The sequence below is a fragment of the Schistocerca nitens genome, chromosome 6, assembly GCF_023898315.1.
Source record: "Schistocerca nitens isolate TAMUIC-IGC-003100 chromosome 6, iqSchNite1.1, whole genome shotgun sequence".
NCBI lineage: Eukaryota > Metazoa > Arthropoda > Insecta > Orthoptera > Acrididae > Schistocerca > Schistocerca nitens.
Genome location: NC_064619.1, coordinates 406,112,515 through 406,136,451, shown reverse-complemented (window position 1 = coordinate 406,136,451; position 23,937 = coordinate 406,112,515). Strand labels below are relative to the sequence as shown.

At 38.8% G+C, this 23,937-nt stretch overlaps 1 protein-coding gene across 6 annotated transcripts in view; it reads right to left on the bottom strand.

Moving 5' to 3' along the window:
* Positions 1-19,652, bottom strand: part of LOC126262369 (peptidylprolyl isomerase domain and WD repeat-containing protein 1) — a 117,540-nt gene extending 97,888 nt beyond the window's left edge. For 2 of the 6 annotated variants that reach the window (XM_049958960.1, XM_049958955.1), the window contains exons 1-4: positions 19,468-19,652; positions 13,666-13,792; positions 2,369-2,494; positions 421-523 (exon numbers count right to left, since the gene is read on the bottom strand). In XM_049958960.1, the coding sequence (XP_049814917.1) occupies positions 421-523; positions 2,369-2,494; positions 13,666-13,789 (353 nt within the window). In that variant the 5' untranslated portion in view covers positions 13,790-13,792; positions 19,468-19,652. Of the gene's footprint in view, positions 1-420; positions 524-2,368; positions 2,495-13,665; positions 13,793-19,336 lie in introns of all 6 variants that reach the window. The other 4 variants (XM_049958956.1, XM_049958957.1, XM_049958958.1 and 1 more) reach the window with 4 other exon arrangements.
* Between the last annotated feature and the right edge of the window lie 4,285 nt (positions 19,653-23,937).

Below are 23,937 nucleotides of genomic sequence, written 5' to 3'. Positions count from 1 at the left end.
AGCAGTCAAACAAAGGCACATTTGCAAACAACATGAAACACTACAGATAAACAAACTGAAAATTATATATATGTTATAGTCCGCATCACTATTTCAGCCATCATGCAATCTAGTCAAAGAAACAACTTTCAGTTGTGAAAAAATTTTATATAATTTAAAATAATATCATGTCCATTGATAGTAACCATCAAACTTGTATTAATGGCCTAGTTGCACCACACAAAAGCTGACATTATAAAAATAAATGATTTTCAGATTAAAGCAGGACACACCCATACTGTGCTACAATTAGCTGATTATGTTCATTTAATGCAGTATGTCTTCTTAAGCAATAAAGAATAATATATCAAGTATAGGAACATTATGTTAAAGTAAACTTACAACATACTACTATAAATATCCAAAATTGTATATACATACTTAGTAACAACAACATGTGTAACAACATCACGATGCATGTAGCTTCTCTCATAGGATTCTGAACAAGGTAAATTATCTAAATACAGCTGCTCATATTTCAGAACTGAAAGAAAAATGAGTATAATTAGTTACCAGTCTCATGTCAAAATAAGAAAGAGTTACAAAAGACACACTTAACTCACAGCTGAACATGTTGGAAAAAAAAAAAAAAAATCCCAACTTAGGAGCAACTGGAACAACAGTTATGTAAAAGAGGTTTCTTGCGATATTCTTGAACTGAATTGCCATAACCCACATACACTAGCTGTACCAGTATCTACCAGGCCACAGTCTGGGTATACAAATGTGGCCTGAACATATTGGCTACCTACTGCCCACTTAAAATGCCTCTATCAAGTGCAGATATAATGTCTCTAATTCATTTGCCATCCACTGCCTGTAGTGGGACTTTGATGTCCATCACACATCCTGGGAATTCCATTTCAAATATCACAATGGTGACCTGTTAATAGCAATCAGTCTTTAAAGTGCTAGTGAATGGGGACTCCCCTACAGGCATAGCCCCAAGTCACAGACAAGATCAGCAACAGAGATATGCTTTGCACTTCCATTACCATCATTTATATTTACTTGGGATATAAAAGTATTTTTTTTTTGGGGCGGGGGGGGGGGGGGGGGCGGAGTTGATTACCTACCAATTTCTATAACTTTTCTAGGTTTAGTGGAAGACTCATTCTTGAGCCATCCACCACAAAAAAAGATGAATAGAACAACAACTGATAGTCTAAAATAGATCCTTCCTCAATTAGAGAAATCTGATTACTGCAAACTAACTCAGTGTGTTAAAGGAGCACCAAAAAGGCAATTCCTCAACAGAAGTCCTTCCGCAATATGAATAAAGTTAGTCCTATATGATGCTACACCTAAATGCCAAAGAGCCACACTGAACCACTGAAGAAATATTAGCAATGTAGCTCCCAGAAAAACTAGGACATCAACTTAGATAAGATACATGTAGATAGTAACTGAATGCTGAAAAAGAAGAAAAGGATGCGTCAGGAGCACATTCTCAGTTCCCAAATCATTAACACTACACTGACTATGAAATCTTTTGCGATGGACTCCTTGCATAAAAGGTGTATGGTTTACTTACCATGTCAAATTCGGATAAAATTCCAAGCTTTTCATGAGTACGTCCATTACCGTCATTAATGGCTAAGATTGACTGTCATGAACTGGCGTGGCTTGCACTTTTATACCCAGAGGATGGGATCTGATTGTCTGGATTACTTCATGTTGACAACATGTAACTGTTGCATACTAAGGTGGCCCCCTCTATGTCCATACATTTTGTTTGTGTTCCCTATCCAGAGTTGCTTGCAGAACCATCCATTACGTCAGTTCACAACAGTCAGTCTTAGCTCCTGACGATGATGGTGATGGAGGCAGTCACCAAAACCTTGGGATTTTATATGAATCTGATGGGGCAAGTAAATCGAGGACTTTTTATGCATAGACAGTACATTTTCCAGTGTGGAGAAAAGTGACATCTCAAGGCACCCTTTATATTTCATACTAACATATGTAAGCATTACTCTTTGCACTAAGAATAAGAATTATACAGCACCTGTGACTGATTTAATCATCACGAAATTCAAACTCTTTTTGCAAAATGATCTACATTTGTTCTAAAACACATGAGAAATCAAAAAATCAAAATGTCCTTGCCGATTTTGTCAGAAAATAATTCTATTTAAAATCATCCAGAGTGGAACAAAGTTATCTAGCAGGACTAATTTCAATTTGGTTGATAGTACATAATCTAGAAAGATCAGGCTACAACATATATGTTTGATGAACTGGATTTTTTTCCTTAAACTTTCTGATACATCTACTCTCAAGTTAGAAATGGACGTAAAACTATACGGAGACTAAAATCAAATGATACCTTTGACCTTCTTTGGTTTTGATGATTCTGCAGCTTCAGAAGGAAGTGGCCCAACCCAGCCATCATCATCCGAGCTGCTGTCAGTTTCAAATGACCGCTTCTTTGAACTAGACATCCTTACGGCACCTTGAAAAGAGAAATTTCTATAAAAGTTTCAGGTTATTAATAAGTATTGGAAGTATTTGTTTCATTTTTGAAAATGGCTTAGGTCAGACTGAGAGCATAGTGTAGGTAGAAGATGAGACGTCATCCTGAAATACAATGAGCTTATTATGGAGATTACTGTCACACTCAAACTACATTTCAAAACCACAGAGACTGTGAAGTAACTGGAGCATCATTTAGGAGTATTATTACAAAAACCACAAAAAACTTGACCTTCCAAACCGATGGCAGATGTGGACCATAGCTGCAATTACCATAAGCTGGCAACTGTAACTGCCGGTAGCAGTTAGTTGCCTTGTATCAAGCCGCAACTACATCGCTCTGGAACTGAATACAGTGACAGTGCTCATGCAAAAATGTCATACTAATAGACATAATGAACGGTGTATTTAACCCCTAAGTGTGGTCAAAGACTCTCTTCTAAGACCAAAGCCAAATATCTCAAACAACATTTTTATTACCAAATGTGTAAGACAAGTTTAGCTTTGGTCCTTTCTTCTATTTCAGTTCTTAATATTTAAAATTGCATTGCCCTTTTGTTTCAGTAAGGTGTATTAATGGGTAATAATTAGGGAGTCATAAATTGCAGTTGAGTGATTCATGTACTGTCAAGATTAATATTTTCACCCTGTTTTTGGCTTACTACATCTTACTGATTCCGAAAGTATTGTCTTTTGGAGGGTAAATGAAATTTTCTATGGTAAGGTAATGCTTTCAAGTGGTTTCAGCGCAACAACTTAAATATTTATTAATTACCAGCCACTGACATGTCACTTTAATGATATAAGAAAATTGTCAGAATATTAAAATTGCATCATTTCACTTATCTTGTTGAATATTAATCAAACAATGAAAATCTAGGATGGAATTTAACAATATTACAAAAAGGATAGTTGCTACTCAACATATAGCAGAGATGCCGTTGTGCCTATCTGCAACTCGGCATCTCCGCTATACAATGAGTAGAAACTATACCTTTTATAATATTGTCACTGGACGCTAACATATTAGTGGGTGCCATCTGGTATAACTTTAGAAGCATATGCAATGGAAAAGAGAGAGTAATATTGCAGGCTGATTATATAACAACCACAATAATATACATGTGTAAAAAAACACACTGAACAGTAAACCCTACTATCCCTCCCCCTCCCCACCACAACCTCCTCCTTACATACAAGGTGGAATCCAAAATTTTCGGGAATGGTGCTGCCATCTGGAAAATAGGGGTAGTAGATCTTTGCACCGCTAGGTGGCAAGAGCTGCATATCTGGTGAGTCAACGTGCGGAGTGGCATTCAGCTGGGAAGACGTGTTGCGTGCCCACAATGATTTCCATAATACTCTGTGTTTGGTGTGTCGATTTTAAGATGAATCTGCGAACAGAACAGCGCATATGTATCAAATTCTGTGCGAATCTCGGGAAAAGTGCTACAGAGACCCTTGCAATGGTTCAACAAGTGTTTGGGGGACAGAGCATGAGCCATAAGCGTGTGTTTGAGTGGCATACTTAGTTTAGGGCCGGCCGTACATATGTTGAAGATGATGCTCACACTGGAAGACCTGTTAGCCACACAATGCCAGACATTGTCGCCAAACTTCAACAATTGGTTCGCACGGATCAATGTCAAACCATTCAAGACCTTGCGGATGAAGTGGGTACTGGTTATGGGACATGTCAACAAATGTTGACTGATGAATTGGGCATGCATCATATCACCACAAAATTTGTGCCAAGGATCTTGACTGCCGATCAGAAGGCACTGCGTGTTGAACTGTGCATGGATCTTCGTCAGACCGCATCTGATGATCCAACCGTCTTGTCATGGGTTATCACCGGCGACGAGAGCTGGATTTACGGTTATGACCCAGAGACAAAGCAACATGGAAGAGCCCGGGCTCTTCAAGACCCAAAAAAGCGAGACAGGTGAAGAGCAAAGTGAAGAGCATGATCCTCGTTTTCTTTGATACCAAGGGAATTGTGCACAAAGGTTTCATCCCACCCAACCAAACAATGAATCCCGCATACTACTGTGACGTTTTGCGATGGGTCCATCAAAACATGCGGCGACGATGGCCCAAACTTTGGTGTCAAGGGAACTGGCTGTTGCACCACAACAATGCGCCCTGTTACACGTCCTTGCTCACCAGGACCTTTTTGGCAAAACACAACATGGCGGTTGTACCCCACCCACCATACTCGCCAGATTTGGCAACTCGGGACTTCACGCTATTCCCAAAACTGAAACTCAAGCTGAATGGCCATTAGTTCAACACTCTAAGAGAGGATTCAAAAAGCATCACTCGTGGTAATAAACACCCTCAAAGAACAGGACTTCCAGAAAATGTTTGACCAGTGGCAGAAGTGCTGGGACTGGTGTGTACATGCGGATGAGAATTACTTCGAGGGTGATGGCGATCATTAGCCCAAAGGTAAGGATATCAACAGACGGCAGCACCAATCCCAAAAATTTTGGATAGCACCTCGTACACCATCTGGATGTGTCTTCCATCATGCACTGCTGCTTGCAGTCTGCCCTCAGCAGCCAGAGATTGTGGTCATGTCTGTGTGAATTGCATGTGTGTGTGTGTGTGTGTGTGTGTGTGTGTGTGTGTGTGTGTGTGTGTGTGTGTGTTTTGTCTATTTCTGACGAAGGCCTTGTTGGTCAAAAGCTCACTTTCTGACAATCTTTTTGTTGCGCCTGTCTGTGACTCAGCATCTCTGCTATATGCTGGGTAGCAACTATTCTTTCCATAATACTGTTGTATTTCATATAGGAGTTTCCACTATTTGATTTTTCCTGACAGCTTTTCTTCCTTCCCACAACCCAGTGCTGTTTCCTTTGTTACTATTTTCTAATGCATTACTACACTCAGTGCCCATCCTTTCTCTTGTCGCCTTACTGATCGCCTTACTGATCACACTGGATACTCTACTTCCCCTGCCCTGCTATTCCTCCCCCTCCCAACCCAAGCCTCCTCCTCACCTCCACCATCCACTTGCTTCTCCCATCATGCACTGCTCCTCGTAGTCTAACCTCAGCAGCTGCAGATTATGGCCATGTCTGTGTGAGTTGCATTTGCATGAATGCATGTGTATGTTGTTTACTTCTGACAAAGGCCTTGTTGGATAAAAGCTCACTTTCTGACAGTCTTTTTGCTGTACCTATCTGTAGCTCAGCATCTCTGGTCTACGGTATGTAGCAATCATACTTTTCAACATACTGTTACGCTGAAGAGTATATTACATTTGACAAATTATTTCAGAAACATTCTCAAAATAGTCCTCGATGATTCCAGGTTACAGAGAAGTACTGTGAGGAACCAAAGATGTGCATTTTGTTCTGTGTAGCTAATAATAGTGATTGTAAATCAATGTTTCAAAGAAAAATATCCAATGTTTGGTGTGAGATTTTCACATACCTCTATCATATTTACGTCTACATTGTTTAGGACATTGTGTCTTGAGAACGTTTCCAGTTCATATCAATCATCTTTGTTGTTGATGTCTTCAGTCCAGAGACTGGTTTGATGCAGCTCTCCATGCCACTTTATCCTGTGCAAGCCTCTTCATCTCCGAATAACTACTCCCACATACATCCTTCTAAATCTATTTAGCTTATTCATCTATTGGTCTCCCTCTACGATTTTTACCCTCCAAGCTTCCCTACGGTATTAAATTGGGGATCCCCTGATGCCTCAAAACATGTCCTACCAACCAATCCCTTCTTCTTGTCAAGTTGTGCTACAAATTCATCTTCTCCCCAATTCTATTCAGTACCTCCTCATTAGTTACATGATCTACCCATCTAATCTGCAGCATTATTCTGTAGCACCACATTTCAAAAGCTTCTATTACCTTCTTGTCTACACTGTTTATCATCCATATTTCAGTTCCATACATGGCTACACTCCATACATATACTTTCAGAAAAGACTTCCTGACACTTAACTCTACACTCGATGTTAAAAAAATTCTCTTCTTCAGAAACGCTTTCCTTGCCATAGCCAGTCTACATTTTATATCCTCTCTACTTCGACCATCATTAGTTATTTTGTCCCCAAATAACAAAACTCATTTACTACTTTAAGTGTCTCATTTCTTAATTCAGTACCCTCAGCATCATCTGATTTAATTCGACTACATTCCATTATCCTCCTTTTGGTTTTGTTGATGTTCATCTTACATCCTCCATTCATGACCGTCCATTCCAGTCAGCTGCTCTTTCAGGTCCTTTGCAGTTTCTGATAGAGTAACAATGTTGTCAGCAAAGCTCAAAGTTTTTATTTCTTCTTTATGAATTTTAATTCCTACTCCAATTTTTCTTTTTTCTCCTTTACTCCTTGCTCAATATACAGATTGAATAACTTCAGGTTCAGGCTACAACCATGTCTCACTCCCTGCTCAACCACTGCTTCTCAATTTTTTTGACTGCCATCTGGTTTCTGTACAAATTGTAAATAGCCTTTTGCTACCTGTATTTTGCACCTGCCACCTTCAGAATTTAAAATAGAGTATTCCAGTCAACATTGTCAAAAGCTTTCTCTAAGTCTACAAATGCTGGAAACATAGGTTTGCCTTTCCTTAACCTATCTTCTAAGGTAAGTCATAGGGTCAGTATTGCCTCGCGTGTTCCAAAATTTCTACGGAACACAAACTAATCTTCTACCAATTTTTCCATTCGTCTGTAAAGAATTTGTGTTAGTATTTTGCACTCATGACTTATTAAACTGATAGTTCGGTAATTATCACACCTGTCAACACTTGCTTTCTTTGGGATTGGAATTATTATATTCTTCCTGAAGTCTGAGGGTATTTTGCCTGTCTCATACATCTTGCTCACCAGATAGAAGAGTTTTGTCATGACTGGCTCTCCCAAGGCTATCAGTAGTTCTAATGGAATGCTATCTACTTGGCCTTGTTTCGACTTATGTCTTTCACTGCTCTGTCAAATTTGTCATGCAGTATCATATCTCCCATTTCATCTTCATCTACGTGCTCTTCCATTTCCATAATTTGCCCTCAAAAACATCGCCCTTATATAGTAGACCCTCTATATACTCCTTCCAGATTTCTGCTTTCTCTTCTTTGCTCAGGACTGGTTTTCTATCTGAGTTCTTGATATTTGTACAGGTGGTTCTACTTTCTCCAAAGGTCTCTTTAATTTTCCTGTTGGCAGTATCTGTCTTACCCCTAGTGATACATACTTCTACATTCTTACATTTGTCCTCTAGCTATCCCTGCTTTGCCATTTTGCACTTCCTGTTGATCTCATTTTTGAGGCGCTTGTATTCCTTTTCAGTTGCTACATTTACTGCATTTTTATATTTTCTCCCTTCATCAAAGAAATTCAACATCTCTTCAGTTACCCAGGAATTTTGCTGGCCCTCTTCTTTTTACCTACTTGAACCTGTCCTGGCTTCACTATTTCTTCTCTACTGTATTTCTTTCCTCTGTTTTTGTCAATCGTTCGCTAATACTCTGTCTGAAACTCTCTATAATCTCTGGTTCTTTCAGTTTATCCAGGTTCCATCTCATTAAATTTCAGTTTTCGTCTACAGTTCATAATCAATTAACTGTGGTCAGAGTCCACATCTGGCCCTGGAAGTGTCTTGCAATTTAAACCCTGGTTCCTAAATCCCTGTCTTACCATTACATAATCTATCTGAAACCTTCCAGGGTCTCCAGACCTCTTCCATGCATACAATCTTCTTTCATGACTCTTAAACAAAGTGTTAGCTATGATTAAGTTATGCTCTGTGCAAAATTCTACCAGGTGGCTTTCCCTTTCATTCCTTACCCACAGTCCATATTCACCTATTACTTTTCCTTCTCATCCTTTTCCTACAATCACATTCCATTCCCCATGACTACTAATTTTTCGTCTCTCTTAACTCTCTAAATAACTTCTTTTATAATGTCATACATTTCTTCAATCTTTTCATCATCTGTGGAACTAGTTGGCATATAAACTTGTACTACTGTGGTAGGTGTGGGCTTTGTGCCTATTTTGGCTACAATAATGCGTTCACTATGCTGTTCGTACTAGCTTATCAACGTTCCAAATTTTTTATTCATGATTAAACCCACTCCTTCATTACAGGTATTGATTTACAGTTATTGATTTTGTATTTATAAGCCTGTATTCAAGTCTTGTTCCTTCTGCCACCGAACTTCACTAACTCCCACTATATTTAACTTTAAACTAACCATTTCCCTTTTTAAATTTTCTGCCCTACCCGCCCGATTAATGGATATAACATTCCAAACTCCGATCTGCAGAATGTCAGTTTTGTTTCTCCTGATGACGACGTCCTCCTGAGTAGTCCCTACCTGGAGATCCAAATGGGGGACTATTTTACCTCCAGAATATTTTACCCAAAAGGATGCCATCATCATTTACCCATACAGTAAAGCTGCATGACCTCGGGAAAAATTACGGCTGTAGTTTTGCCTTGCTTTCAGCTGCTCGCAGTACCAGCACAGCTAGGTCGTTTTGCTTGACGTTACACGGTCAGATTAGTCAATCACCCACACTGTTTCCCTTGCAACTACTGAAAAGGCTGCTGCTCCATTTCAGGAATCACGTGTTTGTCTCGCCTTTCAACAGATACCCCTCCGTTGTGGTTGCACCTATGGTACAGCTATGTGTATTGCTGCGGCACACAAGCCTCCCCACCAACAGCAAGGTCCATGGTGGATCTTTAGAAATCATAAAAGAGAGTCTCTCTGTCATAAAGAAGCTCCTAGAGGACGTATATTACCAAACACATGTGAGACATGTTACAAGGAAGAAAGACTAAAAAATCACAGACAGAATGCAACAATGGATTGGACAGTGTCAGGGCAAGACACTGGCTGTAACCTTTTCAAAAGAAAGTGTCCTTGTATCCATGTGAGGTGATAAATGGACACTATATTTATATCTGAATGGCCATATTGGGATTTCAACCCAGCTGCTCCTGAATGAGATTCCAGATTTCAGCCTTTAATCTCTACATCACCTCAGCCAATTTCACAGGAGGCGCATATAGCAAGTTATGTTATGATGTGCACAGAAATGATCTCAAAATAAAAATTTGGTATTTTTTACTATGTGAAGCATATTATCTCTATAATAAAAAAAAACAGTTATTCAAATAGCTGTATCTATTTGGACTGTTTTTAATGAACGTCTTATTACAAACAATCACTGTTGTTCCAACATACACATCTAAAGTTATCACATTATTTCTGATTATAAAATCTGGCTTTGTTAATACACTAATCAAAATAATCAGGAGATCAGTTAATATAACCCAAAAATGTTGTCTCTGTTGCATTCTGAAGCACAATTGATTCATATTACTTCACACAGTGGTAAAGATGATTCCACTCATCTAAAAAAGTGTTTCTGTACCAGTATATGTAAAGCTGGCAGAGTGATAATGTCCTCTTCTCTTCCAGTGCAATCAAAAGGATGTCCGCTACCATCACCAAGGCTGTTCAGACAATATACACTACAAGCAATTTTGTTGTATACTTAAGCAATTGTTTTGAAACGTGTTGCCAGCCTCTCATTGTATCTGCGAAGCAAGGTTAATTTGGCACGACTTCTACACAACTTATGTAAATCCTGTGGCTATTCTAAAGCACAAAGGGAACTCCAGATATAGCCATTGGAACTAAAATTATACGCCATTAGCAGTCCCCCATTAACCTCCTTACTGATTTATTGCATGATGCCCATATGTTAGAAAAATAAGTCTCTAATAGTTAACAAGCACATAAATTGAACAAGCAATGGAAAGTTGCAATGAAATCACAACAATGAAATATGACAGATTGCTTATCACCGAATCCAAAGGTAAGCTATCTAAGTTTGTTTTGTCAACCAATACATGCTCCAGCTTGCTGTAAGTCTGACTGCAACCTAATAATGTATTCCAATCCATTCAAAAATCAGAACTGCTGAAAGTTCTATCACCAGTTCACTTCACTCCATGAAAATATACTTATTCCTTAATGTCATAAAACTGTTCATGATTCAGACTTTCAGCCCATCAGCGCTGCAGTTATGCACTAATTAGTTTTTGCCTTGATAACTTGCATTCCAATTAATTTTATAACTTCTTCTATTAGTTACATTTTGCTTGTTAATATTAAGTTATTGTTGAACCATTATTATTATTATTATTATTATTATTATTACCACCGCTACTACTATTATTTTGTGAAATATTTTACAGCAAAAAATTATCAAAATGGGTTTGGAGCTGGTTGGTCATATGTCAATGGTATTTTCGTACATAAACAGAAAGCTGCACTGAAAGAGGATAAACAGTCCATTTCACATTCAGAAACATACCAAAGGTGTACACATACTGCAATTAAATAAGTTGTGGCCAAGCATAAGGAACAATGGAGTCTTCAATAACCTACATTAATTAATTTAGTTTTATGCTGTTGATTGACCATTTCAGTGAAAGTGGGTAATGAGTGATCAGAAGAATCCAAATTAACAATGGACAACTACAACTGGGTTGCCCACTGTCTCCTCTTGTGTTTAAAATTTATCTACAAGAAGTATTAAGGAGAAGGAAAAGAAAATGTAGCCCAGTGGAAATGTCAGTGGGAGATTATAATAATAATAAGCATATGGCATTGGTGGCCGGGAGACCCCTTGCGGGGCGGTTTGCCCGCCGCTCCACAAATTCTTTAACGCCACTACGGCGACTTGCGAGTGAATGAGGATGAAATGATGATGAAAGACACACAACACCCAGTCATCTCGAGGCAGAGAAAATCCCTGACCCCGCCGGGAATAGAACCCGGGACCCCGTGCGCGGGAAGCAAGAACGCTAGCAAGACCACGAGCCGCGGACAGTGGGAGATTATAAATTATACTTACTCCAGTCTGCTGATGACCAGGTGATAACTGTCAAAAACAGTGAGGACTCTAGCTCTATTCTATGAGGATTGCATGTTATTCTACAAACTTGGTGCTTTGGAGCAACAAGATTACAAATGAAACTAAGAAGTTTGTATATACAACAACAATAGAAAGCATATGTATACAGTGTGTCCCATGAGAAATTGTATATATACAGGAATATGACAGGAACAATCATTCAAAGTCAAAAAATCTAGTAAACATGCACTCTTAAATGCATACCTTAATAGCAACGAGCACTTCTTAGTACTTGATACTGTGAAACAAATCTCCTGAAAGCTCTTTGCTTTCCATATTTTGGGAGGATATGGTATGGACCAAAACAAGAAAAAAATTGTCTAGTAAACAAGGACTCTAAACTGCATACCTTAAAAGCTATGAGCTCTTGCTCAGTAGGAGAGATGTGTTTAACAGTAGCACAGATGAATAAGTGCTCATAGCTCTTAAAGTATGTGCTTCAGAGGCCATGTTCACTTAACATTTTCTCCTTGGTTTCATCCAGCACTCTGAACTAGTATATCATAGCAGGTCTGGTATTGACATACTGGATATTACATGTGACCCAGCATTTCCCACTGCCTAGAAATTGGAGATATTTTCAACAACACCACACAATATAAGTGAAAGTAAGTATGGTTGCTTTGACGGCTTTCAATGATTTTCTGCACAAGCCATAAAACAAAAAGTATATTTCTGAAGCTGAAGGTGCACTTGCAAGACTGAAAAATCATATGTGCCAAGAAGATACAATGGATATTTTCTACAAGGTAAGGCAAGTATTCATGCATGTAATGATTGCCTATCAAAAGATAGTTCCTTGTTATTGTTATATTATTATCTCAATTTGATTTTAGGATCTGGCAGCAAATCTGAGATTACTATAATTATTAAGCCATGAAAACCTACATAGTCAATGGTTTGGGGATAATTTTTGAATGATAAACACATTCGCTGAGCAAAGTGGAAAAAATTAGGGAAGGTAAAGTGAATGAGCTCGTATAACAAACCTTACTAGTATCCCTCTTTACATAGTGACTTTTGTGTAGTGGAATTGTGTGGAATCGCTTCTGCAGCAAATGCGCAGCTCAAACTACTACACTGTAAGGAAATTGTTACATGGTCAAGAACATTTAGTTGAATTACTCATATATCATACTAAGAGACTATACACTTAACAGTTAAATGATGAGTCACTGCCATAAAGCAGAACATCAACAGATGAAGAACAATAGAGAATACCATTAGAAGCTGTCAAAGCAACCATACTCACTGTCACTTACATTGTGAGTTGTTGTTGAAAATACCTCTAATTCTGAGGCAGTGGGAAACACTGGGTCACCTGAGTTATCCAGTATGCCAATACCATTGGAGAGACTTACAGACAGAAACAGAGCAATGCTGCAATCACTTCTGCAAATATCACATACCAGATCATATTGCCATAAGAAAATAAGCAGAATTCAAGTATATATGTACTAATGATATAAGTGAGCAATCTCATCATTGATTGCTGGGTGGCTCTCTCAGCAAACTGCTGAACAACCACATTTCCTCCTTTGTCATATGAAGGACACATCTGGCCCTGAAAGCTAACATTTTTGTGGTATTTTATTCGTTTTCTCTCCATCTGTAAGCATATAATGAAGAATAGCCTCATGTAGGCCCAGATCCTGAGGTAACAATGCCATACTTCAACAGTTCTTTCTTACTTTCAAACACATTACAAAGATTAATTTCTTCATACATACGAACCAACCGTTGACTAGTTCATATCCTACGCAGAAGACAACTGTTAACACAAAACTTTGGCACATAATCAGTTCCTGCTTAAATTTAAATATTCTGTGGAGACAACTCCTTCTGTATCTTCTTTGTATTTTCTGTTGTGCGCATAGCTACTGTGTTTGCTTATCTCACTGTTTTTCTTCTGTTAAACTGTTGCACTATACATCTACACTCCACAAGCCACCTTACAGTGTGTGGTAGAGAGTACTTTGTGTACCACTGTCACTTCCACCTTTTTCTGTTCCAGTGTTGTAAGGTTCACGGAAAGAGCAACTGCTGGTAAGCCTCCATGTGGGTTCGAATCTCTTTAATTTTTTGTTCATGGTCTTTTTGCGAGATATACATAAAAGGAAGCAAAATATTGGTTGACTCTTCTAGGAACGTACACTACTGGAACTTTAACAGCAGTCCATACCGTTATGCTGAATATCTTTCTTGCAGCATCTGTCACTGAAGTAAAATGATGATGGCATCCTCTTGAGTAAAATATTCTGGAGGTAAAATAGTCCCTCATTCGGATCTCCGCGCAGGGATGTCATTATCTGGAGAAAGAAAACTGGTGTTCTAAGGATTGGAGCATGGAATGTCAGATCACTTAATCGGGCAGGTAGGTTAGAAAATTTAAAAAGGGAAATAAATAGGTTAAAGTTAGATACAGTTAGCAATTAGTGAAGTTCGGTGGCAGGAGGAACAAGATTTCTGGTCAGGTGACTACAGGGTTGTGAATACAAAATCAAATAGGGGTAATGTAGGAGTAGGTTTAATAATGAATAAAAAAAATAGGAGTGCAGGTAAGCTACTACAAACAGCATAGTGAACGCATTATTGTGGCCAAGATAAACATGAAGCCCACGCCTACCACAGTAGTACAAGTTTATATGCCAAATAGCTCCGCAGACGATGAAAAGATTGATGAAATGTGTGATGAGATAAAACAAATTATTCAGATAGTGAAGGGAGACAAAAATTTAATATTCATGAGTGACTGGAATTCGAGAGTAGGAAAAGGAAGAGAAGGAAACATAGTAGGTGAATATGGAAAGGGGGTAACAAATGAAAGAGGAACCCGCCTGGTAGAATTTTGCACAGAGCATAGCTTAATCACAGCTAACACTTGGTTTAAGGATCATGAAAGAAGATTGTATACATGGAAGACGCCTGGAGAAACTGGATTGTTTCAGATAGATTATATAATGGTAAGACAGAGAATTAGGAACCATGTTTTAAATCGTAAGACATTTGCAGGGGGGTCATTCCATATCAAATCACCCAATAAAAAATAAATTTTACACCCACCTCCTGAGATTTTCATGAAATTTGGCTCAAATGGTTCTAATACCCTCCTGACAACACCTGCAATTTTTTTTTGCTGTATCTCTTACAGTTTTTTTTATAAATTTTTAAAGTTTTTATGTTTTGCGTTTTCTGAACCTTCGGAAATGGTCAATTTAATTTGTATTCAAAACTTTAAATTTGCTTATCTTAAAAACTCTTTTAGATAACATCATGAATTTTTGCAGCAAGTTTATTTATTATACATATTTGAAGATAAAAATGATGCTATTAAAATATATTAATATTTTCTATGGAAAAAAAATATATATGTTTTTTTTTTTTTTAAACGGGTGTTTTGTTTTATAAGAATTGCAATATCTAGAGTCTCAGACCTGATAGAATGCTCAAATTTGTTTTAATTTACTCTTAAACATATAGGCTACTTGATAAAACAAAAATAATGATGGCTTTTTAACATGTTTATTAATTATAGTAGATTACATTAGAATTATGTACAAAGATACTTACGACACTTATGTATAACCCAACTGATTGCTTGAAACATTGAATTTTTTGAGTAATTTTGTCTTTTTAATAAACATTAATGCTGATTCAAACTGTTTTTCCACTTCATCCAAGAGTTTTCAGTTCTTTTGATACAGTCTTTTTTGAAGTAATACATTCTCCCAGTGCCGCTTGATTGGGTGCGTCTACTACACAGACTATGTGCTCCAAAGGCACTATGCAGGAATCTTCTCTTTCAGGCCAATAAAATGATGCAGCAGGTCCTGAAGGATGTAGAAATAGAATTTCTGCATCTTCTTCATCATTGAATATTGTTTTTACCAGTCCAAAGTACCAGTTACCATCATAATTTGCAGCCACATAGCTATTTATGGATGGTTCAACACGAACCCAATCAGAAGAAGAATGGAAAGAAAAGACTAAGGAGGGTTTTACACTATCTGTAGTCCTTCTAATTTCAAGGTTGTTTGTTGGAAGTGGTTTGAAGTTATGAAAACTTCTTGTTCCAGGAATGGTTCGGGTTGCTGAAAAACGTTTTTCTAGTTTTAACCGTAGCAAATCAGCTTCTTTTTTGTCAATAAAGTGAAAATGAATGTTTTCAATATTTTTTTCACAAAACTTATACACATCGATTGCTGTTATTATTTGTTCTTTGTCTGAAAGCTGTAGACTGGCTTTCCTTAAAATTCTTTTAATAGTTCCTCCTAGGCCATCACTAATTGACTTCCCATGACTTGTTGCAAAAAAAGAGTGTTGGGCCTTCAAATTAGTCTCTCAAGTGTTCAGTCAAATTTTTAAAACTGTTTCTATTTTTGTACTGCCCAGCACAACCATCTGTAAAGTAGTGAACTGAGTCAATGTCAGTATGATGTAATGACAGCGACTTCGTAATTTCTTTTTGTACAAAGTTAACAAAACCAGTGTCATGTTCTTCGTCATCACTAATAAAACAGTGGTTGGAAACAAAAACATTGCTTTCCTCATTTCTTAGAAAAACTCCAACTGGGTGTAGAGTACAACTACCTCTATTCCAGTGGTAACTTTGGATCTCATTTTGTATAACAAAGGAATAATTTTCACTGAAATCCATCACAATAATTGCTGTTTTGGGTGGTGGGTCTTCTTTCAATCTTTTAAAGGCTGCTGATTGGGATTTTGCTATAAACGAGTTCGGGGTGAGCTTTTCCAATGACCTAACCAATAAAGAAATGTAGTCTTAAACACTGATAGACTGTTTGATCATTTCTGCCCTGTCTGTGTTAACCCACTGACTGATTACAATTTCTTCTTCTAAATCATAATATTCACTTAGTTTTTCAGTTAAGCACTCTGTTAGTGCAGTATTTGCAGGACAGCTGTTGCATGCAGTTTTGGTTTTCTGTGTTGCACACAAGCATCTTAATTAGGTCTTTATAAGATTCTTCAATTTTCACAGCATCCAGTAATAGTTTAACATTCTGGTGGATACTGCATACACATACAGTGTGTGTGCCTGCAGCACCAGCAAGGATACACCTTTTAGGTCTCAACAAACAAAATTTTGAAAATCCTACTTCTACCTCGGGATTCTCCTATTTGAAATAATAATAGAGTTCTCTCAAGTTACACAAAAATGAGTCTTTCGTTCCAGGTAGCACTCTGGAACTTTCATCCTTTTCATAAAAATCTGTTACAAGTCTTACTGTATTTTCAGAAAGAGTTTTACCTTTTTTTGGACCAGGAGTTTCCAAAATACCCTTTTCAGATTTTAGCTTTCTAGATTGTCGCACCATGTACTCACTTACATTAAATTCTTTCATCACTTTATTTCGACTCCAAGAATCTGGAGCCAAGGTCAGAATCTGGATTTTTCTAGACCTCCCAACAGATGAAATCTTCTCTTTCATAAGAGAAATCATTACATCAAAATCCTTTGCTTTCTCAACCACACTTTTATCTTCTTCATCATCATCAGAACTTGGTGCATCATATTTTAATGCTTTTGAAATCGCCTTTTTTGCAGTCTTTTCAATACTGCTAACCTTCATTTTAAAATAAGACCCTTTACTTTGTTCTGACAAGCCATGAAGCTTTATCGGTGTTAAACCTAAATAATCAAGAGCAATGTTTGTTTGTACGAGGGATTCATTTCTGGATTCCAATGATTCTAATTCAACCATGACTTCATCAGCTGTTTCACTTTCATTGACTTCAACTCTTAATTTTTCCTCACAAAAGTTACGGCATGTTGAGCAAAGCTTTTGTCCGGGTTTTATGCTAATATTTTTTGTCAGTAATTGTTTAGAAAGATCCAAGCCTACACTTCTCAACGATTTTTTGATGGGCTTTTTGTGTTTTTTTAGTGGGTCTACACATGTTGTTTGATACTTTTCAAAAACATTTAAAAAGTAGTAGCTGTGGTGTGAACATATATTCTTAAATTCACACAGATTAATTCCAGATCGTAAGTGGATCAAATCTTTTTCTTCCTCACTCAATTCTGATACCGGACCGAGCGAGGTGGCGCAGTGGTTAGCGCACTGGACTCGCATTCGGGAGGACGACGGTTCAATCCCGCGCCCGGCCATCCTGATTTAGGTTTTCCGTGATTTCCCTAGATCACTTCAGGCTAATGCCGGGATGGTTCCTTCGAAAGGGCACGGCCGATTACCTTCCCCATCCTTCCCTAATCCGAGCTTGTGCTCCGTCTCTAATGACCTCGTTGTCGACGGGACGTTAAACACTAATCTCCTCCTCCTCCTCCTCTGATACCGGTTGTAACTTTTTTGAAGGTGTGTAGGTTGTTTGGAAACAGTCAGATTTTTTAAATAACCCTACACTACAGGTTTGAATATCTGACATACTGATTTCACTTTTGGTCTGATTACTGTTCTGGTTACTTTTATAGGATATTGGAAAAGAATCTCTGTAAACTAAGTAACAGTACTTACTGAGAGTTCGAATAAACTTAATAAAATACTATCCAAGCACTATTTAACACTGTAATAATTTTTTACTTCAAAACACAGGAGTAACAAAACAAAATCCAAGTGTACATTGCTACTCCAAGAAGACAAAAACTTATTTTTGGTGTCTAAGTCACTTGGTATTTTTTGTTTTTAAAATATAATTAATATTATTTTAAAAATTAGATAACTATTAAACAGGTTAAAAAGCCAACATAATTTTTCTTTTATCTAATAGCCTATACAATTAAGAGTATTTTAAAACAAATTTGAGCTTTCTATCAGGTCTGAGACTCTAGATATTGCAGTTTTTGTAAAACTAAACATCCGTTAGCTAAAAAAAAAATAAAAAACTTGTAAATTTTTTTTCATTTGGAAGATTTTAATATATCTTTATGGTAATTTTTTTTAACATTTAGATATAATACACAAACTTATTCCAAAATTTCATACTGATATCTTGAGTATTCTTTAATATACAAATTTTTTTAGTTGTGAGGACACGTTAAGTTACAATTTCCGACTGCTGAAACAACGCCAAATCTAAAAACTTTAAAAATTTATAAAAAAAAAAACTATAAGAGATAGAGCAAAAAAATTTTACAAGTGCTTTCAGGATGATAAAAGAAGTAATTGTACCAAGTTTCATCAAAATCTGACATGGTTGGTGTCAAGACCTGGGTGACTTGACATGGAATGACCCAGGGGCACATGTGGACTCTGACCACAATCTATTGGTTATGAACTGTAGATTAAAACTGAAGAGATTGAATAAAGGTGGCAATTTTAGGAGATGGGACTTTGATAAACTGACAGAACGAGAGGTTGTAGAGAGTTTCAGAAAGAGCATTAGGGTACGATTGCCAAGAATGGGGGAAAGAAATACAGTAGCTTTTAGAGATGAAATAGTAAAGGCAGCAGAAGATAAAGTAGGTAAAAAGATGAGTGCTGGTAGAAATCCTTAGGTAACAGAAGAAATATTGAATTTAATTGATGAAAGGAGAAAATATAAAGATGCAGTAAATGGTAAAATGGTAGTGGGAGACCAACAGATGAATACACTACGCAGATTCAGAAGGATGTAGGTTGCTGTAGGTACTGAGACATGAAGAAGTTTGCACAAGATAGAGTAGCGTGGAGAACTACATCAAACCAGTCTCTGGACTGAAGAACACAACAACCACCTCTGTAACGTGATTATCTAATGAATAATGAACTCTGTACCTTCGAACACCACGTTTACTCTTTGGAAAATAACAAAAACATCTTCAATATGGTAAATCGGATGGTGAAACACTTTGAGATGTCAAGATATCAAGACTTAAAATACGTATAAATTACCTACTCTTTATTTTTTCTTCTGGATCGTTCTTAAGCAGTAAATTTAATGAGATGAACCGCTACGTGTCTGCTCAATCCGCTACACTGGAAACAATTCCGTTACAAGAATATATAATGAAATATGAACTAACCTACAATACGTTCAAGTCTTTAATTTCTTTCATAACAGTATTTCTGCGAATTAGCGTATTAAAATAATGACTTTCCGGGAACACAACACAATCCAATCCAACAAAACAAAACTATACGATATTATGGATGTAAAAAAATTTCTATTAATGTCAACATCATGCTTTGCTCAAACCTAAACATCACAGTTGTTTACATACAAATTATAGTCAAAGATAAAAATTATACTCTGAACCAGTATACCAGCTGCAAAACGTGTTTTGTTTAAACAAACCAATTTCAAGTATATATCATCTATATTTCGGGGGAGCTACCGAAGTCAACCGCAACCGGGCATTGAGATAATTCAATGTCAAAAGCTGAAAATTTGTGTTGAACAGGGCCTCGACCCGGATTTACGGGTGAGGTACATGGACGGGGACGCTACTTCGTAGTGTGCAGTAAGTTGAGAATTTCGGTTGGATGGAAAGCGTGCTCAGATAGCCGGTGCAGTCAACTTCGCTCGAGGAGCCATGCGGTGTGGATGTGCTGTGTCTTGTCTGCTTTTCGTGTCCTAGTGTTTTCAACGATTAAAATGGCCGACTCTTATAGAAAATTGACGTTGAAATTCAGTTTCAGGAGTGAATTTCCTCGGCCAAAAGCTCTGGAAGTAGAACATTTATCTGAGACGAAATAAAGATCCCGAGTGATGAAGTAATTGGGAATACACCTTCCCAAGCTTCTTAACGACTAAATCTGCGACAGTATCCTTCGAGAGACTAGAATTGCACTCAAATTCTGACACTCAGGTGATAATATGAGTGTTGTGGAGATCGATCATGCTGCATTGAGATTGTGGAGGATCAGGATCTCCAAACTCCCTTTCAACATGTATGTGGATGAGATGGTGTCTGCCCTTTGCATTTACAGCATGGTGCACGGACATGTTGTATAGAAATAGGCTCAATTTAGCACATACCCTCTCCCCCCTTAACGGAGTACATAAAGTTTGTACTACTTTGAATAAACAAGTCCTATCCTATTTATAAACTCGAGGATGCAGAGCCATTATAAATTGCGACAGATAACCAAAGACATACTCAGGATGTGGCAAAGAGGGTCATGCCTGGTTCGAATGTATGCAGAGGAGTATAGCACGACTGTCACCTATAGACCCAATCTCTCTCCCATTGCCAACATCCCTACCTGTGACAGATGTGGCAGCACTCGAGAACGATGTTGGCACATTGACGCCTCTGATGGGGCCCTAGCAACACTCTGCAGATGGCTGAGGCACTACAGACGAAAGAAGAGACTCCATGTCCATTGCAGCCCCTGCTCCTATCTTGATAGCTATCTTGACAGATGATGAAAGTGATGATGTAGGCATAAATTTTGATGCCATGGTAGTGCCCATGGTGCCATTCATGTGAGACTGTCAGGATTCTTTGGCATCATCCAATGCGGAAGCCCACTAACATAAACAACAATCACTGGAAAAGCACAAGAGGATACAGAGGACACCATCTGATGAACATGTGACACAGACAGATTATGCTTCATTTTGCCAAGGTGATAACACACTAATAGAAGCTACAGAAACATGCAACCTAAACCCACACATTGGACCATTCACTGATGCACCCTTGTCAAAAGTGGTTGAATCTGATGATGATCCCCAAAATAAACAATGCTCCCCTGCTGCTGAAGCACTAACGCCGACATAGAGCCCTTCAGAAGTGCTAGTGGCTGATGCCACCTCCCACCCATCTCTGTGGGCAAATTATGACAACAGAGATCTTGTGAAAAGTTATGCTGGTGCCAGAGGCCTTTGTGGCCTATGATCAATAAATTTCTGGTGAAGTGGAGGAAGATACACTCATGGACAGTGAAGAAGATGTTGAACCACTGCATCCAACTGTTACAATGACATGTGACAGCCTACTGGACTGGTTCCATCAATCTCAACACGATCATTTCGAAAGTGATGCTTCGGTTGCTGCACGATATGACGCAAATGTCAGATGTGGACATTTTACTCATGCAAGAAGTTTGTTGCAGACCTTCCCAGACTTCTACAGTTGTGCTTCGTGCATGGTGCTTGCTGACTGATGGTACCAGTAGCGGCAGAGACATATTGATGTGAGATTGTGCAGAGGTTGATGAGCTAATCCATTTGCTGTTGGTCAGAGGGTCGGCGATAATCACACAAGGTACAAAGATTGACGCATTGATAAGAGACAAAATTGGTTGTGTTTCTATTCAGAGACGATCACACCTCTCTTCTTGGAACACTATGACGACTGCATCCTTGGTTGGGACTGCAAAAATATCCGTTATCCGAGCTATAAGCACCCCAATTACACCATGTGCCCTGGTCCTTTGGTGCAGGAACCAAGTCTTCTAGACGCTTAGAAAAGGCTGCATGGTGTCTGCCCAAGTTACACTTACGTCACCAGTCAGTCAGCATGTCATCTCAGTCACATCGTCTCCCCTGATCCAGTGGCAGCAATGTTGGATGCAGAAAGATGGCTGTTAGAATTTTCTGATCGTAGTGCATACATTTTCACTGTCTCCCTCCATCATCAGAAGGTATGAAGGGGAAGTGGATGCTGGAAAAGAAATGTAGTGCACCTTTACGTGCCGAAATGTTGTCAACTCACAATAGACACATGGACTGCCTGTGAAGATCGACTGTTGAGATATCCCTCCTTGCTGAAATTGTGGCTCGAGTGCGCCAAATTGGCACTTAAGAGTGTGATGATGCAGCACGGTAAAGAACAGTCCGTTTGATATCGCCAAACGACAGAATAATATCTTCCATTACTCTTAGAACTCATCGCAAGCCCACATTCCCTGATCAACAGGCATAGATTCGTTGCACCAAGGCAAAGATCATCTCACATACACAGCATCATCTTGAAGATGTCATGGTGCGAGCATAGTGTCAAGATCGGGTTGAACCCCATTTTTCACAAATGCCAACAGAAATTATGAATAGTGATCCACGTTTCTGACATGCAAGAGACCACTGTTTGACTGCACAAGCAGACATTGTGAATGCATTCACTGACCACTACTGACTGTTTTACCATGAGGAGCATTATGATGTTGCAGGTTTTGCTGAAGTGGCACAGTTGACCTCAGGTATGCTAAACGGCCTAGCAGGAGAATCTCTTATGATGCCAATTACCTGCGCAGATGTCAAGGAAGCCATAGTAAAAGGTGCAAGCAACATGTCCTCTGGTTCTGACAGTATTCCCTTGGAGTTTTACCAGGCGTTTCAAGATTTGATAATTCTTAGATGGACGTTGATGTATCACATATTGATGACACCTACTGTCCCACTGCCTCTGTCCTTTGCTGAAGGCCTGTTTGTTTCGATCACCAAATGGTTGAGCATTACCGCCCAGCGTCGTTGTTCGACAGTGACTTTAAGATCTTCACAAGGCTTCTGGAGGTATGCCTCAAGAGCATCTTGCCCCAAACACTTTCTACATAACAAATGTCCATGGGAGGAACTAATAATATGCAGATGGTTCTTAGCGAATATCAGGATGTAAATACCCTCGCAGTGGCTGGTCATCTTCGAGATGTCACAATCATGGTGGACTTTGACCATGCTATTGACAGGGTGGGCTACGATTTTCTTGCAGCGGTGATGGCCTGGATGGCTTTCCCCCTGGACTTCATCGGTGTCGTTCTGCGACTTCTCTATGGTGCAGCACCAAAAGTGCTGGTTAATGGATGCGTAGTGGGCTCCCTGTCAAATTCGCAATCAGTCAATCAGAGTTGCCTGCTCTCAGTGAATTTATATGTAATTTTTCTTGAATCACTTACCTGTACATTGAAGCATTGTCTGATAGTGGCAACGCTGCTGGGCACACATTTTATTGCAGGGCATGTACAGATGTTATTGTCATCGTGGCACAATTAGCCCATGGATTGCGTGAGACAGGACAGTGACAAGTAGTTGTATGAACAACGACAAGGACCAAGCGAGGTGGCGCAGTGGTTAGACACTGGACTCGCATTCGGGAGGACGACGGTTCAATCCCGCGTCCAGCCATCCTGATTTAAGTTTTCTGTGATTTCCCTAAATCGCTCCAGGCAAATGCCGGGATGGTTCCTTTCAAAGGGCACGGCCGACTTCCTTCCCCAATCTTCCCTAATCCGATGAGACCGATGACCTCGCTGTCTGGTCTCCTTCCCCAAACCAACCAACCAACCAACCAACCAACAACGACAAGGCTGCGGCGACGACATTGACAGAGACCTTCAAGAGGCAGAGTAGCACCCCTGCAGTCGATAGACAAGTTTAAAAACTTTTGAATTTTCTTTACCACCCATCTACAGGCATTCTGAATGGGCATCAGGAGGCACCATCTACAGGCAGTCCGAGTGGGCATCAGGAGGCACTTGTCATGAGCACTGGATATGGTCCAATGAGCCACCTTCATCAACACCCACATGGTGACCAGAATACCGCATCT